Raw genomic sequence first — 21143 nt, forward strand, 5'->3', positions numbered from 1 at the left:
TCCACCTCCCCAAAGGAGGTAAAAAGGCACTGATAATGTAATTCTTTCCACATATATCTGGGATTTAATTATTAACAAAGAATGAGTCAGATACTGACTCCTGAGATATGAAAGGAAGGAGCAGTTCCAAGTTGTTTCCCAAGAGATGAGCCTAGGGTTAGGTACCTACAGGTACAAGACTCTCCGTGTTATTGGAAGGACACTGTGGGAACTAGGGGCACCTCCTGAAGTGCACTAGGAGAAGGAGGCAACCCCTTTCACCCCATTGCCCTTGCCTGCCCAGTCCTGCTGGTTTCCTCCAGCAGATCTCTGGTTCCTGCAATCCTGGCAGGTAGTGAGTGAGCCGAGCAGGGTGAGATTGTCATAGACATGAGTGACACGCTGTGAATGTTTCTTCCCTGCTTGCACATATTCCCACTTGGCCTTATTTTGAAGTGGAGATTCAAAATCCTGCTTTGGGACAATATTTGTGGCTCCTCCAAAGTCTGACAGGCAATGTCTAGACACATGTCTTGAACCATATGCGTTGTTTCTAAAGCATTTGTTAAGTTTATGATAGTCAAATACTTCACTGGTCTATGGTGTTTTACACGATGCATGAGGAGAACTTGGCCAGGTCCTTTTAGGAACCGGAGAGAATTCTTGTGGTGCTTAGTCATCTCAGTGAGCAAAACTCAATAGAGCAAGAGACATTATTTTCACTGTCCCAATTCTCCTCACCTAACATGAACCCAGGAAAAAAATACACAAAATGGATGCAGACGTAGGTGTCATTGGCCAAACTTGCTGGAAAATTGGAGAATCTAATCATATTAGCTATGTGACTCATAATAAAGTAAGCAACTTTGTATCTTTAAAGCCAATGCTAGAGACAGATTGATTCTAAGGTGGGAAGTTGGGTTTGGGTTTTTTTTAAGAGTTCAGTGGATCTCATTCATAGGCATACTATTCTGAAGTAAATTAGTTCTTAGTTCCAAGTATAGGATTTCCTCTCGTACTCTTCAACATGTTTGCACAGTGGTTCTGAACCAGGACTACATCTATCATTTTCTCACAGTAGGTTGTACTAGTATTTGTATGCATCTCTGTGTATGTGTCTGTATTTGGAGTAATGTGTAAAGAACCAACACCTGCCTTGAAGGTCACAGAAAAGAAAGTTTTGTTGTGTGGGTGTCTGATCTGTGCAGGACCAGAGACTGACCCTTGGCCTCTTTGCTTGATGAGAAGATGCATAAGTGTAGGGATACATATGTGGCAGTGGACTGTTAATATATTTTGTACTGAATGTATGTATTTTTAGTTTCTGAGTCAGAAATACATCTGAGAAAAGCTCTAGAAAGATGGTATAGTGTAGACCTTATAAATCTTTGGGTGGATAGAAAACCCAGTGGAGGGGAAGAGGTCCAGGTCTGAGATGGAAACTCCTAGGGGAGGGTGAAAGGTGAACTTCTGCAGGATGCTTGTGAAGAAGAGCTCTCTTTTGGTAGGAGCCTCACCATACATTCTTTGTTAACAGGTTGATCCCAGTGAGAGAGAGAAAACTCTATGTCCCCAAGAAATATCAAAACAATACTATTGATAATCTGATCATTTAATTTGTGCATTTAATCAGCAGTAGATTTGAATACAAATGTTAAAAGAAACTTTGTAGGTAAATGTTCAGTAAATGGCTTTAAAATAAATTTGCCTTTCAGTTATGAAATACAAAGATATTGAAAGAGGTAGTACTGAATATCTGTAACACAGTCTTTGAAGTTATAATCATCCACTGGTGTTTTGGAAATGGGCTGAGTGTCAATAAGCTTGGTCTTTGTTTAGTTTAAATAAGAAATAATTGCTAATAAAGGGGAATAAAACTTTTTATTTATTTAAGTCCATTTATTTAGTTATTTAAGTCTAACTCCTTTGTTTAATTTCATTAAAATTTAATCTCTCTGTATTTAATCTCTTAAAAAGAAAAAAAAAAAGAAAAAAAGAGATGCATTGCATTAGAAACATTAAATTTGAAGTTTTCAGTTAGAAAACTGTGAATCCCAAGTGGGTTCTGTCAGTTTGACCCTTACAGAGAAATAGTCTTCTGATTAGGACTGGATATAGAAAATGCCTTTTAAAGGATATTTGACCTAACCTCCAAAATGCTACTAATTTAAAAAATATGAACAGTCTCTTAAGGTTTCTTCTGAGAATGACAGAAATCTAAGAAAGAACTTTCAGCATCCTGATGGTGGAATCTAATTTCAAGTGGAAAGTTACACACAGTTGCTGCCATTTAACTCATCTTTTTCAGCTATTTGTATGCACAGTTTAATAAATGTCAATACTCAATGAGTTTCTACTCACTTAAAAAAAATAAGCTTTATTTAAGCTTTTTTATGTAAAAACAAGGTGAGAACAAAGATAAAACAGAAAGAGTGTTCAATGGTTATTGGAGAGGATAAAACATTGGCAGTCTTTTATGAGAAAGAAAAGAAATGTTAGTAATTGTGAACCTCAAATTTAAAGTATCTGTACTTTAACTTTAGTTTACTTTTCAGTTCCATCCTCAAAGCTTTTCCTCCACCCTGTGTCTAGTTTAACTCCTTGCTTTCCTTTACTGCCACTGTTTCTCATTAACAAGCAAAATGGTTCTCAGCAAAACATTTTAAGTTTCTGTAAGGTTGGACACCTCTCCATAGTGTCCAGTAACATATTACACAGAAACTGTAACTATATACAAAAGAAGCTCTACTGACTCAGCATATTCAGAGCTTTACTTGGGAAATAACCAACTAAAGAAAATACCCCAAGACAGAGAACCAAATGCCACTGACATGTGAAGTATGGAGGTGAGTGATTAGGGTAAAGAACCTTAGCAGAAACAAATCATACACTTCAAGGGCACAGGTACATTGAAAAGAAAGTAATGTTTAAAGCTCTGATTAAAAAAATGTTATTTAGAAAGCCAACAACTGCTGTATTTAATTTCCTGATGATACCATCACAGACATCACTGTGCACTGTCTGTTGCACAGAGATAGTCTATTTGGGGTGAAAAGCCATCTGAAACATGCTGGAAAAAGTCCAAAAGATGCCAGGCAAATTCTGTGTCCAATCTATTCATACAGGGTGATCAAACTGTAAGCCCTGGATTCACTTGTCTTCAGCTGAGGCACTTGTCTAAGGCTTCTGACCATACCGAATTAATGAATTTTGGGTTGTGTGGGATCAGTAGCTCTTCACCATAGCAGGGTGGAGACCACAGGAGGAAATCAAAAGCTCATGGATGATCAAAACAAGCAATCTGTTTTATTGTCTTGCTCTGGGCTACAGTGATCTATCTCAGGACTGCTTGACAGATATCCCAGACAGCTCTCGTTACGGGTTTTTTTGTGTGCCTCATTGTCCCTTTTCCTATTTCTTTGGCTTCCCCATCTTTGCCCACTCCTAATTAAATTTTGGTCTCTGATTTGCTACATCTGTACCTGAGGTTGGTATTTCAGCTATACTTACAGGGGAACTGCTGGCTTTTCAAAGTTATGCTCCTCAGGAGGTTTCCAATTCTCTCTCCCCTATAATTTTGTTGTGCTATTAGCCCATTTCTCATATAATTCACTTTTAATTTTCTGTAATTCTTGTCAGAGTGTTATATTCAGAGATGCATTTGTAATCCCTCTTCTATTTGTTAAAGTCATATACTCCTCACATGATTTTGGACATCTAAAATATAGTTTCCCAGGTTAAGCTAGACTTAGAATCATAGAATCATATAATGGTTTGGGTTGGAAGGAACCTTTAAAAGTCATCTAGTTCAACCCCCCTGCCATGAGCAGGGACATCTTCACCTAGATCAGGTTGCTCAGAGCCCCGTCCAACCTGACCTAGAATGTTTCCAGGGATGGGGCATCTACCACCTCTCCGGGCAACCTGTTCCAGTGTTTCACCACCCTCATCATAAAAAATTTCTTCCTTGTATCTAGTCTGAATATACCCTCTTTAAGTTTAAAACAGTTTACCCCTTGCACTATCTCTACAGGTCCCTTGCGCTATTGCTACAGGTCCTACTTCTAGAGTCCTTCTTTGTCAAAAAGAAAACAAATAAATTCCTGAAAATGATAGCTAGGTTAGGTAGAATAAATCTCCATGCAAAGGGGTTCATCTCATGCTCTGTTTTTTGAGAGAACCTGAAGGACTGATTTCTCTGGCGCAGCAATCTTCCAAAGAAAGGCAGAAGAAAAGAATGAGTACTTAGTGGATGAGGGTCTAAGTTACTATGGAAAGATTATAAGGAGAACTGGTGAACAAAACTTCATAGTTTATTTTCCCCCCTTTTGTTTTAAAGAACTAAAGATAACTATTGAGGGCATCATTCTGAAAGATTTACTCACAGTGAGTGGTACTTTCTGACTCAGGTATTCCTTTGTGGTCAACACTCACAATTAGTGAAATTACCTCGCAGCTGTAGGTGGATGAAAGACCCTCTGAATCCCCAAGTAGGATTTTGAGGGGTAAGCTCCATGTATTGAGGATAAGACTTTTACAGTCTGTCTACATATGGAATCTTTTTCAAGTACTTCAATATTTGTGCTTGTATATTATGCACAAAATACTTCTAAAATGTTTACATATGCAATATTTACATTGTTAAACACCTTCTTAGTTTTTACAAAAATGATTGTGTGAAGAATAAAAGATGTCTTCTAGCCAACAAGGTAGAAAAGAGTCATTCATTGCACATCTGCAAAAGAGCATATCTGAACTAAAGTGTGCTACAACAAATGTATTTTCATTCATAGATAGAAATCTGACACATAGAGCAGTATACAGTTGATATAACATATGGGACAGCCTTGCCTAGTATCTTTCTGACGTTTTTCAATGAAAAATACATCAGCAGAACTGAAATTATTGGTGCTATTTTATATGGGAGTTTTCCCCTTAAACCTGATAATTAAGACTCGAAATAAGATGCTAATGTAAAAAGTCTTGAAAGTTTATCCACTGTAATTTGACCTTCTGACACGAGTGGTAGCTTTCTGCATCTGATTAAAGCCTAGAGGCATCTTTCTGTTCGATTTTCATCTCCCATCCATTGCCTCTCAATGGATTACTCCATGTAGGTAAGTACAGATGTGTGACTCTGCTCCTAGCTACTGTCATCTCATAGAGTTCCTTCAGATACCTCATTTTTGGTCTCTGTTTTTGTCAGCCTTTATCATCACTTCTCAGGTGGAGTTATTTTACCTTAATTTAGCTTCAGTATTTTTCTTTCTGCTTTCTCTTGTTTTAGGATGCAGTGACTTCAAAGGTAGTGACTCACCACATGGAAGTTCCTCACTGAGTCTTCTGTAGCTTGAACATAGTTGCTCTCTGACCAGTTCCTAACAACTCACGCTTTTCCTTGGAGCTAACATTTAGTTCAGTTTATATCTATTGACAGTGCTATTAACCACTTATTACTGTTGGACATAAGAAGACATATTACGTAATTACCTGTTTGTCATAGTTACTACTCAATTCCCTTATTGTGTCCTTGAAACAGTCAACAGTCTAAAAAATCTATGCCAATAATGAATTTTTTCACTATGAATTCACTTCCCTCTCTCTTTCAATAAACCTATTAACAAAGAATCTTGATACTCATATTACCACTTTGTATACCTCATCAATCACTATATTCTGTGCTTTGCCATGGAAATGATTTCAACATTTTGTTCCCTGTCATAACCAATCTTCAAAATACAGCACATTTTCTCCCCCATCCAAAACCAGGACAACACACTTTTTTAAAAAGTTAATCTGGGATGCTCTTTGAAAAGCATGTTAGAATCCAAATAAACAATATCACACTATTTCTTCTTGATTACCCCTATGCAGTTGAAGGATGTGATGGTAACTCAGAAATCTTACAGTCAAATATGGTATCCTGTAATAGGCTTGAAACACAAAGGTTGTTTCAATGGATATATTGACTCAGTGATGACAAAAGGTAAAATACAGGTAATTTTATAGATCAGTTTGTGGTGGGTTTTTATGATGAACAAATATATTGGAAGAATCTAATTAATTCACCTGAGCTTGGCATAATGACTATGTATTCTAAAACCAAGCTTGTTTTATATTACAAAAATATATCTATCTACATCTCTTTCCTGAAAACCTAGTGTGGCTAGAACAATATCTTAATGTTGGTTTTTAGCATGATAAACTGAAAAGAGCATTATTAGGACAAATATTACAATTATTTTTCTACATAGTGGCATCAAATCTGCTGTGTTCCTCATACTTGTTGGAGTGAATTTCGTGTGGATTCTCCTTTTCTGGAACCTGCCATAAAAATCAGAGAAGAGTTCAGCTGATGAGATATAGACTTCCTTTGCCATTAAAGGAGACTAAAGTACATTGAGAACGTCATTCTGTTTGTATATATTATGTGTCTATTTATTAACATTGACCCAGCCTGACATAAACCACCAGTTATGAATTCTGAGGGATGAATTCAGGGTTTTCTTAGTAACTGGAAGGATTCAAAAGAACTGCAGTATAGAGTCATCTCTTCACTGAGCATAAAGGGAGCCTAGCAGGGCTATTTCAGATGTACTTGTTTCTCAGCCCCTCTTTTGTGTCTTCATCCATAAAACAATAGTGCCAGAGGCCCATCTTCTTCTGATAACCTCAGTGGTCAGATCATTCAACCTGGAAGCAGAAGAGCTTCTGCTCACCCTAGGGAGACTCAACCCACAAATGCTGAAGAAGTGCTCTAAATTTAATTCAGTATGAAATTCTAGATGACACTAGGAAAGTACCATTTAGCTAAAAATGCAAATATCATGTATATGAACTACAAAAAGAAAGACAATTCCTGACACAGCAAGCAATTAAAAGAGATAAAGAGCTTCACTAAGGTCTCAATTTGTTGGCTGTATTTCTGCTTTTTGTTCATGGTTAGTCCAATGTAAATGCATGACTAACTACCAAATCCAGAAAAGATCCTGAATGTGGCTTTGATAAATTCACAGCCTGAGCAGAACAACATTTCTGAAAGCTCACTTATGTGTGCAAACGACAAACCTCAGGAGAGCAGGACTGCAGTGTGCTGTACATCTTGCAATATAATGAAAATAAAGGGAGGTTGTATCTTACCTCCCAATAAACAGAATCATCAAAGCAATTCTCGTCAGATGCTTGTCCCAAGAAGGGCAGCTTTAGAACACCACCTAGAGGAAAAACAGCATCAGAGGTTAAAAAATGAACAAAACGCCCAAATAAGTGTTCCTCAGATGTGCTCTAGGGAGTCACCTAAGTTTTCTGACTTGTTTCCTAGTCTACAGAAATGCCCAACCATCTTGGGACATCAGGTCACTCATGAGAGGTGATGCATGTTTCTTCGTGTTGACATGAATAAGATCTTGTTTTTAATTGCTCAGGTTTTTCCCAGATTTCAGACTGGAATTTTCTATTTCAGCCTGAATTTTTGTTTGGAAAGTATCCACAATCACATGGAAACATGTGATACCTAAATGAATACGTCTTAATCGCAAACTAGTTTCTGTTCAGAATTTTTAGTGTCTCAATCTAGAGAATTTCATCCAGAACAACATCTTACTATTTCTATATATACAACCCAGTATCTTTGAAGCACTCATTCAGTAAGATATATAGTTTTAATTTGAAGACAAAATTATTGGAAAACTGCTTTTCCATATATAAGTTTCTTCCAGTGTGTCATCATGCATTATTTCTATTTTTCATTTTGTATTATTCACATGAAATTGTTGATACTTTGAAGTTCTCCATGGGTAAACCTCTAAATTCACATATATTTCAGTTGCTATATGCACCATACTGACCTGTCAATGCTCCGCCCACCAGTGCAATTCCGATTGTACTGCCCAGGGCAGCAGCCTGCATGCCAGGAGTAAAGAGGACACCTTGCCTGAAAAAGAGAACAAACCATTGGCAATCAAAAAGTTGTCATACTTTGAGACTGCTAACTGGTCTTATAACATTGTACTTGCCGTCTGCTGGACAAGATGACTCATAGGAAAATGTCCTGTCATTGCTGTGTACAAGACAGAAATCATGGTTTTGTTCTGGTTTTGTTTTAGACTACGGATGAAAACAAGTCCTTTGAAAAGTTTATTAGTATCTCGTAGGCCTTTAAAGAATGCTCCGTTTTGTCAAAAAGATCAACATTCCATCTTCTTGGAATCTTTAAGATATTGGAAATAGCCCATTTTGCCAATTTTCTTGGAAATCTAACAGTTACCAGCAGTGTAATTGTAGAATCATAATAAAGATTCTTATATGTTTGAAAGGTTTTCTATGCTGTTTTTTATGATGTTTTTAATTTATTTATTTTTACTTGAGCTTTTAATTTGGAACAAGCCTGGCATATAAACAGTGTGTTAAAGGCAGGATATCAAGAAGGCTCATATTTAAACCAGAACATGATCTCTGACATCAAATCAAAGATGCATTTTCTGAAAAAAAAAAATCATAATTTCATCCAAAGAAGGCAGGAAATTAGGATAGACCTTCAAAAAGCAATAAGCGCTTTTCTCTCTTCTCTTTATAACTCACCTATCTTCCTCTTTTATCGCAGTTACTACGATGCCAGCGATACCTCCCAGTATTCCAGGTAAACCATGTAAATTATGAACTCCACAAGTGTCTTGAATGTTCAGCTTGGATGCCAGAAAAGGCTAAAATGAGGGGAAATACAAAGTTTTTAGTGACTTTATAGTCTTCTATCACCTCTAGAATGAAATGCAGAAGAAAGTAGTGCAGAAGTACAAGAAACAATTTAACTTATTTCATGTTCACAAAGTTTAGCTATAAAACCTGCTATCTTTCCCTTCATGGTGAAATTGTTTATACGCAGAGAAAACCAAGTATATACATATAATGGTACAAATGTCCAAGCTACTATCGTATGTATAATGGTACAAAACAGTCCACTGATATTCCTAATCATTTCAGGCACTGCAGCAAATGTTGAAAGAGGTGGCTAAGTAACACAGACACGCCTGTTCTGTGTCTGCTAGTCAAGTATTTTCTTCCAGAAAGTTTCTCCATCACTCAGAAAATGCCAGTTTAAACAGTTTTAGTCAGAATATTTTTTTACTACATTTTGAATATGAAGCAATTCCATTTTATAATTCAAAAATATTTTTTGATTACAGATTGACTTAGAAATTTTAGAAGATTGAAATGTAATTAGTGTTATTTCACAGAACCATGGGCTTGGAGCAAAATTCTGGCAGGTCTTTGAACAGAAATCCCAACTTTAATGAACTCTAATTTTGTGATCCTTCTCTATTTTTAGCTAGGTGATGGACTGAAGTTAGTGCATAAGCATATATTTGAATCAAACTGATTTAAAAATAACTGTTATCTAGAGCTTACTCTTTATACTGTATCAGCCAGTTTCTAAACTCCCTTTCTAGCAAACAAAGAGAACTCCAGTAAAGTCAATGAAACAATAAATAAATAAATGAGAGCAGAGGTGGGGCTTCAACACTTACAGTCAGAAAGTGGAACCCAAGCACAGAGATGATTCCAGCAATGCCCCCAATGCACATGGCACCAAAAGGGTGGATTAACAGGTCAGCACAGGTACCCACTGCAACTCCTCCTGCCAGGGTGGCATTTTGAATGAGAACCTGCAAAGAGTATACAGAAGTGGAGATGATATATGTAGAACAGAGCCTTGTTTTAGGGCTGAGTGACTTTGAAGGCTTTTTTGCACACAGAAGTTTTTCTGTTCTTCGGGTGGGATTTTTCCAATGAAGAATGAACAGGAATTTAAAACAGGGTTCCCTGTTACATGTTCAGGGTGTTGGTTCAAAGCTGGTCTAAGCCAGTTTAACTGAGGCCAGTTTAATGGAGTCCAACTTTTGCAAAGTCACTAAACTCATATGACCTCTTGAGAAGCCAGGCTGAACCAGTGAGGACTGTCTCCTACAACTGCAGCAAATTCTGCAAGGTCATTGAACTGTGCCTGCTCACGCTGGGCTTAGATAAACACTGCAACTGCTGGAAAGAAGTGGGTGAAAACATAGGGCTGGATTTTAGGCCAAGTTGATGAAGGGTTGACAGTCTGGCAGTCAACCCAGTTTGGCTTTGCCTGTTGTGCAGCTGCGCTGTAAGATTGCCAAGGAAGAGGTCATTGCCTTGAGAGAACTATTTTGGCTTTTGCAATCCAGTAACTGACATGGGATCTTCTTTGAGAAGATTCAAATAAGACCCAAAAGTCCACCTGAATGTTCGACTAATGTCTCTCTGGTCCAGCAGGTTCTGTGGACAAGAGAGAACAAGGGAGCAGGACCACCACTATAATGTCTAAGAGCTTTTCACTCTCCAGATGTAGTGACCCCACTGAGGAATCTAAAGCAGGGTGGGTTGCCTCAGGGCCTAATCTTACATTATAGTTTTTAGAAGTATAATAGCTCTATTTTTGTCCACGATATGAGCAAAGGCTCCAGATAGCTCATGGATATTGGGAATTTGCCCAGTCATCCTTATTATAGGGAGGTTATTTGATTTAACAGAGGTTACAATGTGATTCTTACCATACTGAATTTGCCTCTTTGATCCACCAGGCTGGAGAGGGCAAATGTTACGACAGTACATGCAGCCAAGGAATAGTAAGTGTTGACAATTGCTTTAATCTGGTAACGTGGTTCAGATGCAATGGCAGAGTTAAAACTGGGCCAAAAAAGCCAAAGGAACAGGGTACCTGGATGAATATAAGTCAAAACAGAACAAACACTGTTCAGTCAAGAGGGATATTTCAATGTGAAAGATCCAACACAACAGAACTAGCTACAAGAAATGAAGAAGATGATCAATAAGAAAGATGAAACAGCCAAAACGCTGGAAGAAATAATAGATTATGCAGAAGCTTTTGACACTGGCACGTGGGATTTTGATGTATGGTCCCTGTCAAATCTTACTGGAAGACTTTAATATGTTTGGACTCCTTGTCATGGCCCACTCCCTGTCAGAGCTCTCCACCATGTGAAAACCATACTGGAATATGAGACATTAGCAAGACGGTTCACATGCAAATCCTTTATCATCTATTGATATAACTGACAGTTTAGCTGGTAAATTGATCTATGAATAGATCTCATGGACAGATAGATGTATTGTTTCTAGCATCCATTAGCAGGGGAGACACAGCTCAGTACTTTTAATTATGGCCAATTTCTATGGAAATGCTGCTTATAACAGAAAGTTTAACAAAAAGGGAGTCACCATGCACAGTGAAATGTGTCTTTAATTTGATCTTTCCTTTTTTTAACCAAGTAAAAACTGTAAAAATGTGTGTGTCACTGAAAACGTTGTGCATGCGTCAGACAAAAAAACTATGCCTCTAGGAGTGTACTTAAGAAAATGGATGCAACGTAATAATGGGTAATAATTAAAACAGGGGTGAAAGAAGGATGAACAATTGATCAGAACTCATAATTACTTCACTTACCAATCATGGCAAACATGTCCGAATCATAGGTAGATTCTTCATTTTCATGTTTGTTTTTCAAACCAGGACGATACAAGACTAGTGTCACGGCCAAACCAAAGTAAGCTCCAAAAGCATGGATAGTCATTGAGGCTCCGACATCTGTGGCCTGTAGTAGGGACCCAAAACAATGCCACAGATTTTATAGAGCATAAAGATGAGGATTTGATGAAGGACAAGTCTGGATGACTTTAATGGTTTATTTTCTATGGTAGAAACTAGAATCAAGAATATGTAAACTGAAAGTATTACAAAGTGAAAACATTTGTTATAAACAGAAAGCAATTATTGCTAAAGAATACCTGAAGTATCTCTGTAACTAGATGTTCGTTGCATGCAAAGATTGTGACCTCCAGAATTGTCATGATCAGCATCTGAGCAGGACTTGTTTTCCCCAGGACTGCTCCAAATGAAATCAAAGCAGTTGCTGTACTGAAGTCTGCATTTATTATGCTGGAGTTAAGAAAACAAATAAAACCAAAACAAAGCAAAAGAAAAACACAGGAAAAAAGAAAATCAGTTTAAAGAGATCTGAAATAAGGCTGTAATATCAAACCTGTTGTATTATTAAAATGATAGAGCTTTAACTCTTCAGGTATAAAATTATCAAGATCATCTTTGTGGATGAAAATTAAATCAAACCTTTCCAGATGGGTTTTCTAAGGATCTTGAAGAAAAAGTGTGGGAAGATTGCCTCCTGCTTATATAATATATGTGCTTAGCTGGTTGAAATTATAGTGAAAAGTCAGATGAGATGTGTATTGCAGATTTGCAGGGATATTTCCAGCTCTGACTGTCATTTGAACTCCAAAGATGACAAGGAACTCTTAGATTTGGTCAGATGGTTCATCTCATTTCAAAAGCCTTGCATGCCTTTCTAACACTGTGCATCACGTTTGCACTAGCTGTCAGGAAGGACCAGTGTTAACAGGTTATGGGGAATGGCAAGATAAATAAAACCACAAATTGGTCAAGAATTTGCAGTACAGAGGGGCACTAACTTATGGGTCCCTCTACAATTTCCTGTCTGTAAGCATTAAAGAGCTACTTATATTATTTCTGTTTGTTCCTCAGTAATGCTTGGATGCTGTTCCTTTCAAAATTGTCTACAAGTTGTCTCAGAAAACAGAACTGCAGATGTAGAAAACACTCTGAGACTTTTGTAGAAGCAGGACAGTTGAATGGGAGGGGGATTAAAAGTATCTGGAGACATTGCTCATGGGGTCCAAAACCTACTGTGCTACGGTTCTCATGCAAATCATTCCTTGAGAAGTAGGAGAAAACCTCATGAATGGATAGACACACTGAGCTAGGCTTTCTTCTGTGACCCTATGTGTCATGGAAGGACAGATCCTTTCATGCCTGTTGGATGCAGAAGATGCTGGGCTACTGCTGGAAATCTTCCAGCTTCCACAGCTCCAAAGATTCTAAGCAGTCTCTCTATATGACCTATGGCCCACATGTAACATAGCACCTCAAATTTCATCCTACCCTTTGGTTCCCTTGGCCCAGTGCACCAGATGTTGCCCCTTTAGAAGTGAAGGGCAGATGAATGTTGAGAGGTGGATGGGAAGGTTCAATTAAGTTTCAGTGAACTTAGAAATGTGACACCACAGATGTAGTTTATGGCTTCTCCTGATGTCTTAAGAGATAGAAATGTCAGTTTTGGTAAATTCACATATACCTTTTAACATCAACATGAATTTTCCCTCCTTTGGAGTGCCAAAATCCTTGCATCAGGGTTCCCCACTGGAGACCAAAGGCAGCAATGAGCATGTTGATACCAACACTGCTGAATCCATATTTCTTCAGAAAGGTCATCAGAAAACCAAATCCAACAAATATCATTACATGGACATCCTGAAAGACTGAAGGGAAAACATGTCTGTGTAGTGACTATGAAGGGTGGAAAACTAGGGAAAAATGAGGATTTAATAGAAAAGAGTTCCAAATTTATGTCATCAGTGTTATCCATCTTTCCCTACTTCATGACCAGTCCACTAGTTGAAGACTGAGTGTCTGGAAAATGCAAGACCCAATTATTGATTTTATTCCTTGCTATTTTGTTATGGAAAGAACACTAGACCTCTATACTGGCAAATTTAATGTGTCTGGAACTGTTCTTTGCCTGTGAAGCTACCTGGAACATCACAGCTTTATGTCCTTACAGAAAAGTTCTCTCCCCCTTCAAATAAAGATTGTCACATCCAATGTGTTCTAGCTAACTCCAAAACTGTACATGGGATTTGTCTGGTAGAGTGTTAGTTGGCCCAGTGCAAAGATATGGTTGTGATCCTTAAACATTACTGTACAAGAGATTGATTTCTTTCCCTGTGTTGAATAACAAGGCATTAAACTAGTAAATTAATATCGCTAATCAGCATATACTTAGCCCTCCTTCAAATATGTTTTTTAAAAATATGAATTTTGTTAAAATATGGCTAGTACTTTTTCTACTTTTTAATTTTTTTTAATTTCCTTTTTTAGGCTTTTTAATAAAAATTGTGTTTATCATCACAACATGGATATTTTACACTTTAAAATATTTTGTTACGCTGATGTGATTGATGTGATTTAATGGAGTCTATGCCAAACAGGTTTGAGTCCTGTAATTAAAGTTTTTTATCTGATTTTTTTGTAAGAATCTCAGTATAGAGAAACTATTTCTTTCTGTTTCTATATCAATGCCTCTTACATGCAAATATGTGGGAAAACCTTTGACCTGGTTACTATAATAATATGGCTTGAAGTTACATTTCCCAGCTACATACTTTCAACATTCCTTATTTTTGCTATATGCATTACCATGTTTTGCCAAAAGAGGGCCCAGAAGTACAATAAGTTACTGGAGATTCCTAATAAACTCTATTATATTTGCACTGTCATATTCCAGGCCTGACCTAGCACTGAAATACATACATTCATGCAGTGAGATCCTTTATATTGGGCTGCACGCGTCAAAGAAACAGCATAGAGATGCAGGTGGTTTGCAGGCATCCCAACTCTTTTGCTTCCTCGTTAGGCTGGACATTTTCTCATTTATTTCCTGACTTCAACAGTCAGTGATAGGACTTTTGAGGCCCCTGCAGTCCTTTGGAAGTTTCCCATTTTCATCCACGTTACTTAATTTCCAGAACTACTATCTGAACTCTTGTGTTGTGCTTACTACTTATTTTAAAAGATACACCAATTAACATAACTTCCCCATTTGGGCTTCTGCTTTTGATATACTTGCATATTTTGTATTGCAATGTTGTGTAAAAATAAGTCTTGTTTAGATAGAGAAATGTATTCCCTTTCTTCAGAGGACCTGGCAAGAGATGAAGAAGATCTGGCTGGGGACCATGCAAACCATGCTAAAATGACCTTCCTGAGCCTACCAGCAGCAAAGTCTTTAGCGTCTTTGTGGATGCAGAACACAAAACACAGCTTAGTTTGTCCATATTCCTATGTCAGAGGGAGTCAGCAGGGGGTGTTTAGGAAAAGGATATTAAAATACAAGATCCTTTGATGGGTACCTCTTTCTGTGCAGTCTCCCAGCTTGCAGAAGCCTGTGCCACAGGAACACAAACTGTGTCTTCACACCTAACCTGACTGGTGGTGGACTGCACTTCTAGAGCAACTTTCCTTCAAATGTCTTGGAAAACATGTAGCAGTGGTTAATGCCGGTAGGACTGAGAGTGGATAGCCTTCCCAGCATTCCTCTAACACCGTCCTGATGATTTCAGGTACAGGTGATCACCCACTGTTTTGGGGTTTTTTTTGAGTGAGACAAAAATATGTTGGCAGGTCACGTGGGAAGGCTCTTTTCAAATAAGGGAAGGAGTAACCCAAGATCTCTTTCCCTCTTTTTGGAGAATAAGTGGAAACTGGATGCTGAACGAGCCTTTTTCTCCCCTTTTAAAAATAATTTTCTATGAGTGACCATTCACCCAGTAAACTGTGGGATCAGCACCTTCACATGTGAGAAGTGGCCCATGTTATTTGTCTAGCTCTTATAAAACTATTTTATAAAAACCTTGTTGATGTTACAAAAAAAAAAAAAAATGCAGAGCTAGAGGGCAAATCCATAAAAGCTGCACAGCAGCATCTACAAAAGTAACTTTTTTGTTTTACAAGATGAAAATGGAAACTTATTTAATAAATATATTTAATAAACAGTATGACAAGTCAAAGTGATATATGACTTCAACAGTTTTCAGTTTATATCCCACTTGAGTTTCACGCACAAAATGAAGGGTACATTTGAAAATTACCTACTTCTGCTCTTTTTCTTATTTAATTAGCCTACATCATGGACTTTGCAATAAAGTTTTAGTTTTGCCCATTCGGGGTAGTCAGCTCTAGGTAAGAAAATTTTTCCAGTCTCCCAGAGGAAATTATGTTTCTTTAGCATTAAGTGTACTACTTGCTCTTATTTGCAATCTTCTGGTTAAATCATTGCAGACAAAGCAAGTAAATTGTTCTCATCAAAACAGTCCCATTCATGTACACAACATCTCAGTAAATCATGTCTAGATTAGTAGAAGGTGCTTTACTGCTTAAGTAACCTGACTACATGTGACCAAAAGAAGAGGTTTAAAAAGCACATTGATGACTGAGGAGTTTAATTCTCAGTGTCCACCAATAGGACTTCTGCATGCTCGTGTCTCTTTTGAAAGTTGCTTTTAGAAATCTTACCCCAGCCCCAAAGATTAGAACCAATTCTGTTTGAAACAAGCAGCTGGTTGACATTTAATCCTGGGTCCTCCTGAGGGCTACCCAGGATTCATATAAATGTTTTAAAGCTGTCTGGATTTATTTACACAAGAGATTAAAAGTCCTGGTTAAATCTAGGTTAATTCATGGATGTTGAGGACAAATTTCAACTAGTCTAGCCTATACCTTGTGCTTTAACTACTTCTTACACATCCTTTTAAAGAAAAGTAGATCTGGAATTATTTCAAATGATGGAGAAAACAGGATGATTTAAAATAGACTGTTTCAGTAACTAGTTGTGTTTAACAAAACATAGTACTTCTATTCTGTGAGACAGGAACATAAAGATTAGGAAAAATACTCTAGCAGATCCTGAACAAAAACACTGCATGTGATTCTGTAAGGCTGCCCAGGAGCAACATATTAATTCCACTGCAAGATCTCCACATGGTGGTCAGTCTCAACACAAAGATGCTTGTGCCATCTAGGTTTGTACTAAACCAGTGATTTTGCTCTGCCTAAAAGAGTAAGCCATAGAACCCTGAACAAGAGGGGCACATAAGCTTTCCTAAACCATGAGTTATGGATCAATTACAGGACATTACATACAGGATACCAGTACTAAAGAAATCCTCTAGGAGTGCTTGAAAAGCCATCACGTGCCCTTGACCTCCCATTCCAGTGACATGGCACACCTGAAGTTGTCCATCCAATTTGCCATGCCTGTACTTGCATCCACCAGAAATAAATATAATGCAAAATAGTGCTTTGGGAACGATCTCAACTCAGCACTCCTTACCTGAGTGCAAAACTATGGTGATCCTCAATTATTATTTTCATCTTTCCTCAGTCCCAAAATACTGAAACGGGTTGGATTCACAGTGCTGAGGTGTTTAAGGCATATAAAAGCAGGCCCTGCACTGAAGTTCTGAGAAAATATATTGGCTCCTGGATGAAAAAACTAAATCTATGATGTACAGATGGGTTAACACCCCTGGGATAGCATGGGAAGCAGTTTGAACCCATCATCTTGTGAACTCTGAGGAAGTTCTGGCTCAGGATATGAACTAATATACATATCCAACCATAGCATTAACTTTCTGCCAGGTCCTCAGGCAAACTGTGCTCTTGTGTGCACTTTGTAGTCAGGGAAGTTTGAGAGGAAGAGGGCCTAAAAGTGAAAGCACAGGTATGAGGAAATCCTGCCTTTATTCCAGTTCTTTACTGTGAATGAGATCCATCAACTCTTAGGTCAGCATCTAAAAGTCCAACATTACATCTGCAATGTTTACTTAGTTTATATCTCTACTGGTAAACTGAACAGTCTGGCCAAAAGGCAAATGGCACAGGTTGACTCACAGTTGCACAGCTACATGCTCTTCTCTCCCAAAATGCTGTTCCCACCTGTACTACTTATTGAGAGTAGGCCCTTATCTATGCTATGCCTAAAGCCATACCTAGGAGGAGGTCAAGGTGCTAGTTTGCATGAGCCAAAACCAAGCCAGAAGCTTGCTAGCAGTTCAATAGTGTGGACGGCTAGGGGACAGTGTGCAGGTATAGCGTAGTCATACACTGCCTGTGCAGGAAGGCTTGGGAGACAGCAGGCAATTCTCCCACATATTTTAGACACTGATATTAGGGAAGAAATAACTATAGGTGATCCCCAACTGGATAGATTACATTTAAAGACCTATATTGTATTGTTAACATCTGGTGAGAAGAATCCTTTTCTTTGTGGTGTTGATGAGGTTCCTGCCCTCTGTCTGATGCCTTTTTAAAATGGAGATATTAAATAAAAAAAAACAGGGCTCCACACAGAGCTGGAAGAGGGTTTTGTTAAGTGCAAGAACAGCCTATGCCAGGAGCTCCCCAGAGAACACAGTACCCATGGTAATGCATGTGGCACAGGCAATCTCCATCCAGAAGACTTGAGGTTTACTATGAAATGCACCACTGTACTTACTTTAAGGGGCCACTGAAGACTATTCAATTACTGACATAAGCATGAGGATCCCATGAACCTTTCTTCATTTTCCTTGATAAGGGAACTCCAAGAAAATGCAGGTTAATTTAGTACCAGAGACAGCATGTATGATATTCAGACTGGAGAAGTTAATTAATCTCTGTTCTTGCAGGGCAAACAGAGCTTAATCTGAGTCTGAAGGATCCATGTCCTAGACAGCATCTTCCTGGCTTACAAAATTATACAAAGATGCCCAAAACACTATTGTTCTGTGTCTGTGTCTGTTCTTTTGGCGTAGAGTCAGAGAAGAGGTAGATGGACACGTGTTTTAGGCAATAGCTATGTTAATAAAGTAACAGTGCCAGAGTAGAATATCTGTACTGTTAAATTATTAGTGTGGTCTCTGACATAGTTTTTGCCTAGGCCAACTATTACCTCCTGGGTAACAGTGGACCAAGAGTCATTCCCAATACACCATCTAGATAAGACCACCTCATTTAGGAGCTGGGATAGTTCAACATCATGCACATGGCCAAGTTGTGTCTTAGAAAGAGAGCGGTCTCTGGCATAGTCTAAGTTACTATCTCTTGGGGATACTGCTGCAACTTGGTGGAGTTAACCCAAATGTGAATAATTAGCCCCTGCTGTTCATCAGCTGACCATGACAGGTGCACCCACACTGACTTGCATCTGGAGCTGAATAATACCATGCATTCATCCTTCTCTCAACCGCATGATGCTCTGTCTGAGAATACACCACAAAAGACTGTGAGGGAGTGAAGTGACCCCGAGATCACATTCCCCTGTAACAGTCACTGAAAAGCCAGTTGGAATGAGACAAAAAGAAGGATACATTCAAAATTACATGGGTACTACATACAGGAAAGGAGTTCTGTACTGTTATGATCATTATTAAGAGGATTGCAGTCAGGGCTACAGGTCAATAAGACATCAGAGCCAAGAAAATGAACAACAGACCCTCAATACTGCCAACAAGACACAGGCTGCTCCTCTGCAGACTTATTTTTCTATTTATTTGCAATAGTCTGATCTTTCCATGAGGAGGAGGAAGAGGGTGGGAGAAGTCAGAAACTCCGGTCAAAAGCTTTCTCCCTGAACTTCATCAAGCATTTACAGAACAACATATCAACAGAAACGTTTGCAGGCTGAACCATAACTGTCTACAGCTGAGCCACTGCTCCGAAAGATAGGAGGGGGTTATCCACCTTGTGACAAAGACTATTGCCCTTTGTGGAGTCCAATTTCTGCAAACATATTTTGTAACGGTGATGAATACACTGGCCAATTTCCATGTTCTCATAAGACAACCCTTTGAAACTTGGATGATAATAATTAAATGTTCCATTCATTTTCATTATTTGATACAGTAATCAAGATAGAAGGTCTGGCAAGAAGCACTACCATCCATCTCTGGAAAATGCTAGAATTGTTCAAAGCAATTCATATTTCTCTGAGTTTTAACCTGCTATGCAAACACTAGAACTATTTTCAGGACTCTTCTCTCCCAGAACAGCTAACTTCTCAGCAGTTAGGCACTTTCAGAATTTTATATGTGCTCAACTTGAGTTTGTCTTTGAAGACTGCTGCTTTCACACCTCAGAAAAAGTTTGTTTTCCCCAAAGCATGCCTTTCTTTTCTAGCTATACCAGTAGGTCTCATAAGTTATTCAGAAATCTTGCTTTGGATTATTTTAAAGAAATTCTAGCTTCTATAAGTCTTATACAGCAACACTTACATGGGTATAAAATTTGAGAGTCATCGCTGTTGTCATATTCCACAAATATCCCAAACAAAACAATGGTGATCACTTCCAGAACAAGAGCCACGATCGAGAACGAGAACCTCATGTTGGTGTCAAGGGCTGAAGGCATCTCAGGAGAGCAGGAGGCTGTCAGAGCCTGATAAAGGATGTTTGCCTTCAGCAGAGCTGCCTAATTCAGTGGATCTGGGTGACAGGCGAACACACTGTCACACCCACTGTGGGAGGGAAACAGTATGGGTTAATATAGTGATTTCTATTTCACAGGCTATTTCTGTGCATGAAATGCTGGCTTACATATTTTTACAATTTGTAATGCAAACCAGCTCATTTAGCCATAGATACGCTTCTCACTGTCTTATACATGTTTTGAAAAGGAAATAGGCTAAAAGTAAATCTCACAGAGACTGGTTTGCTGCACATCATAAGGAACACAGTGACAGTCAGTTGTGTTTCCTGTAGTCAAGAATTTCTTCAAGTTGTAGCTTTCAGTTTTCATCTTATCTGAAACATGGATAATCTCCTATCTCTTCATATAGGATATGATAAGCAAAGAGAAACTTTCAGCAGGCAGAAGTACTCGTCCCTATTTCACAGTGAATGAAGTACGCAGAGCATAAGTTCTCATTGTGAACTCTTATTTAAAAAGAAAATAATTATACTTCTTCATAAAAAAACACCCGGTATTCCTAGTTGTTAAAAAATAAAGCTGCAGATTATTGAAAGAGGAGTTTGAAGAAACAGCTTAATTTTTTTATTTAATTATAGTTTTTTTCATTTCCCATAGTTCAGGCAATGAAAATAGGTCTAAGATCAAATCTCTTTTAAATGGTTTAAAAAAGCTCAGTTTGTAAACTTTCTCATGAATGAAGGAGAAAATTAAATTCCACTTAGATTACTGTTGGGTGATCACTTGTTCTTGAGACTCACATTGCTTGTCAAAATTTGTTTTGACTCTTAAAAGTCTTGTGGATAAAATATTTTATTGATGTGATATTAACTTGGCCTCTGTTAATCCAGTATTCAGAAGATAGGGCAAAATTGTACGGTAGGAGCCTTTATTTAATGAAAAATGGTATCTATTAAAAAAGAGATGATATTACAGTAGCAGACTAATTGGGTGTGAAGTATTAGTGCTAGGATACAGCAATAAAATGCTGTGTCAGTCCTTGGGTATAAAAATCAGCATAATCTATAGA

At 38.1% G+C, this 21143-nt stretch overlaps 1 protein-coding gene across 2 annotated transcripts; it reads right to left on the reverse strand.

Annotated features, from left to right (window-relative positions):
- Window positions 1-1575: 1575 nt before the first annotated feature.
- On the reverse strand, window positions 1576-20119 carry RHAG (Rh associated glycoprotein). 2 transcript variants are annotated; one of them, XM_074820241.1, is made up of 10 exons: window positions 19921-20118; window positions 13188-13371; window positions 11806-11956; window positions 11465-11612; window positions 10551-10717; window positions 9504-9641; window positions 8560-8681; window positions 7827-7912; window positions 7120-7193; window positions 1576-6303 (listed from the first exon to the last, which is right to left on the reverse strand). In XM_074820241.1, the coding sequence occupies exons 1-10, from the start codon at window positions 20054-20056 to the stop codon at window positions 6226-6228; spliced, it is 1284 nt and encodes a 427-aa protein (XP_074676342.1). In that variant the 5' UTR covers window positions 20057-20118; the 3' UTR covers window positions 1576-6225. The 2 variants fall into 2 exon arrangements, with proteins under 2 accessions (XP_074676342.1, XP_074676343.1); XM_074820242.1 differs by lacking the exon at window positions 1576-6303 and adding an exon at window positions 6354-6672 and having other exon boundaries at window positions 19921-20119.
- Between the last annotated feature and the right edge of the window lie 1024 nt (window positions 20120-21143).

This window comes from Strix aluco, chromosome 3, assembly GCF_031877795.1.
Source record: "Strix aluco isolate bStrAlu1 chromosome 3, bStrAlu1.hap1, whole genome shotgun sequence".
Taxonomy (NCBI): domain Eukaryota; kingdom Metazoa; phylum Chordata; class Aves; order Strigiformes; family Strigidae; genus Strix; species Strix aluco.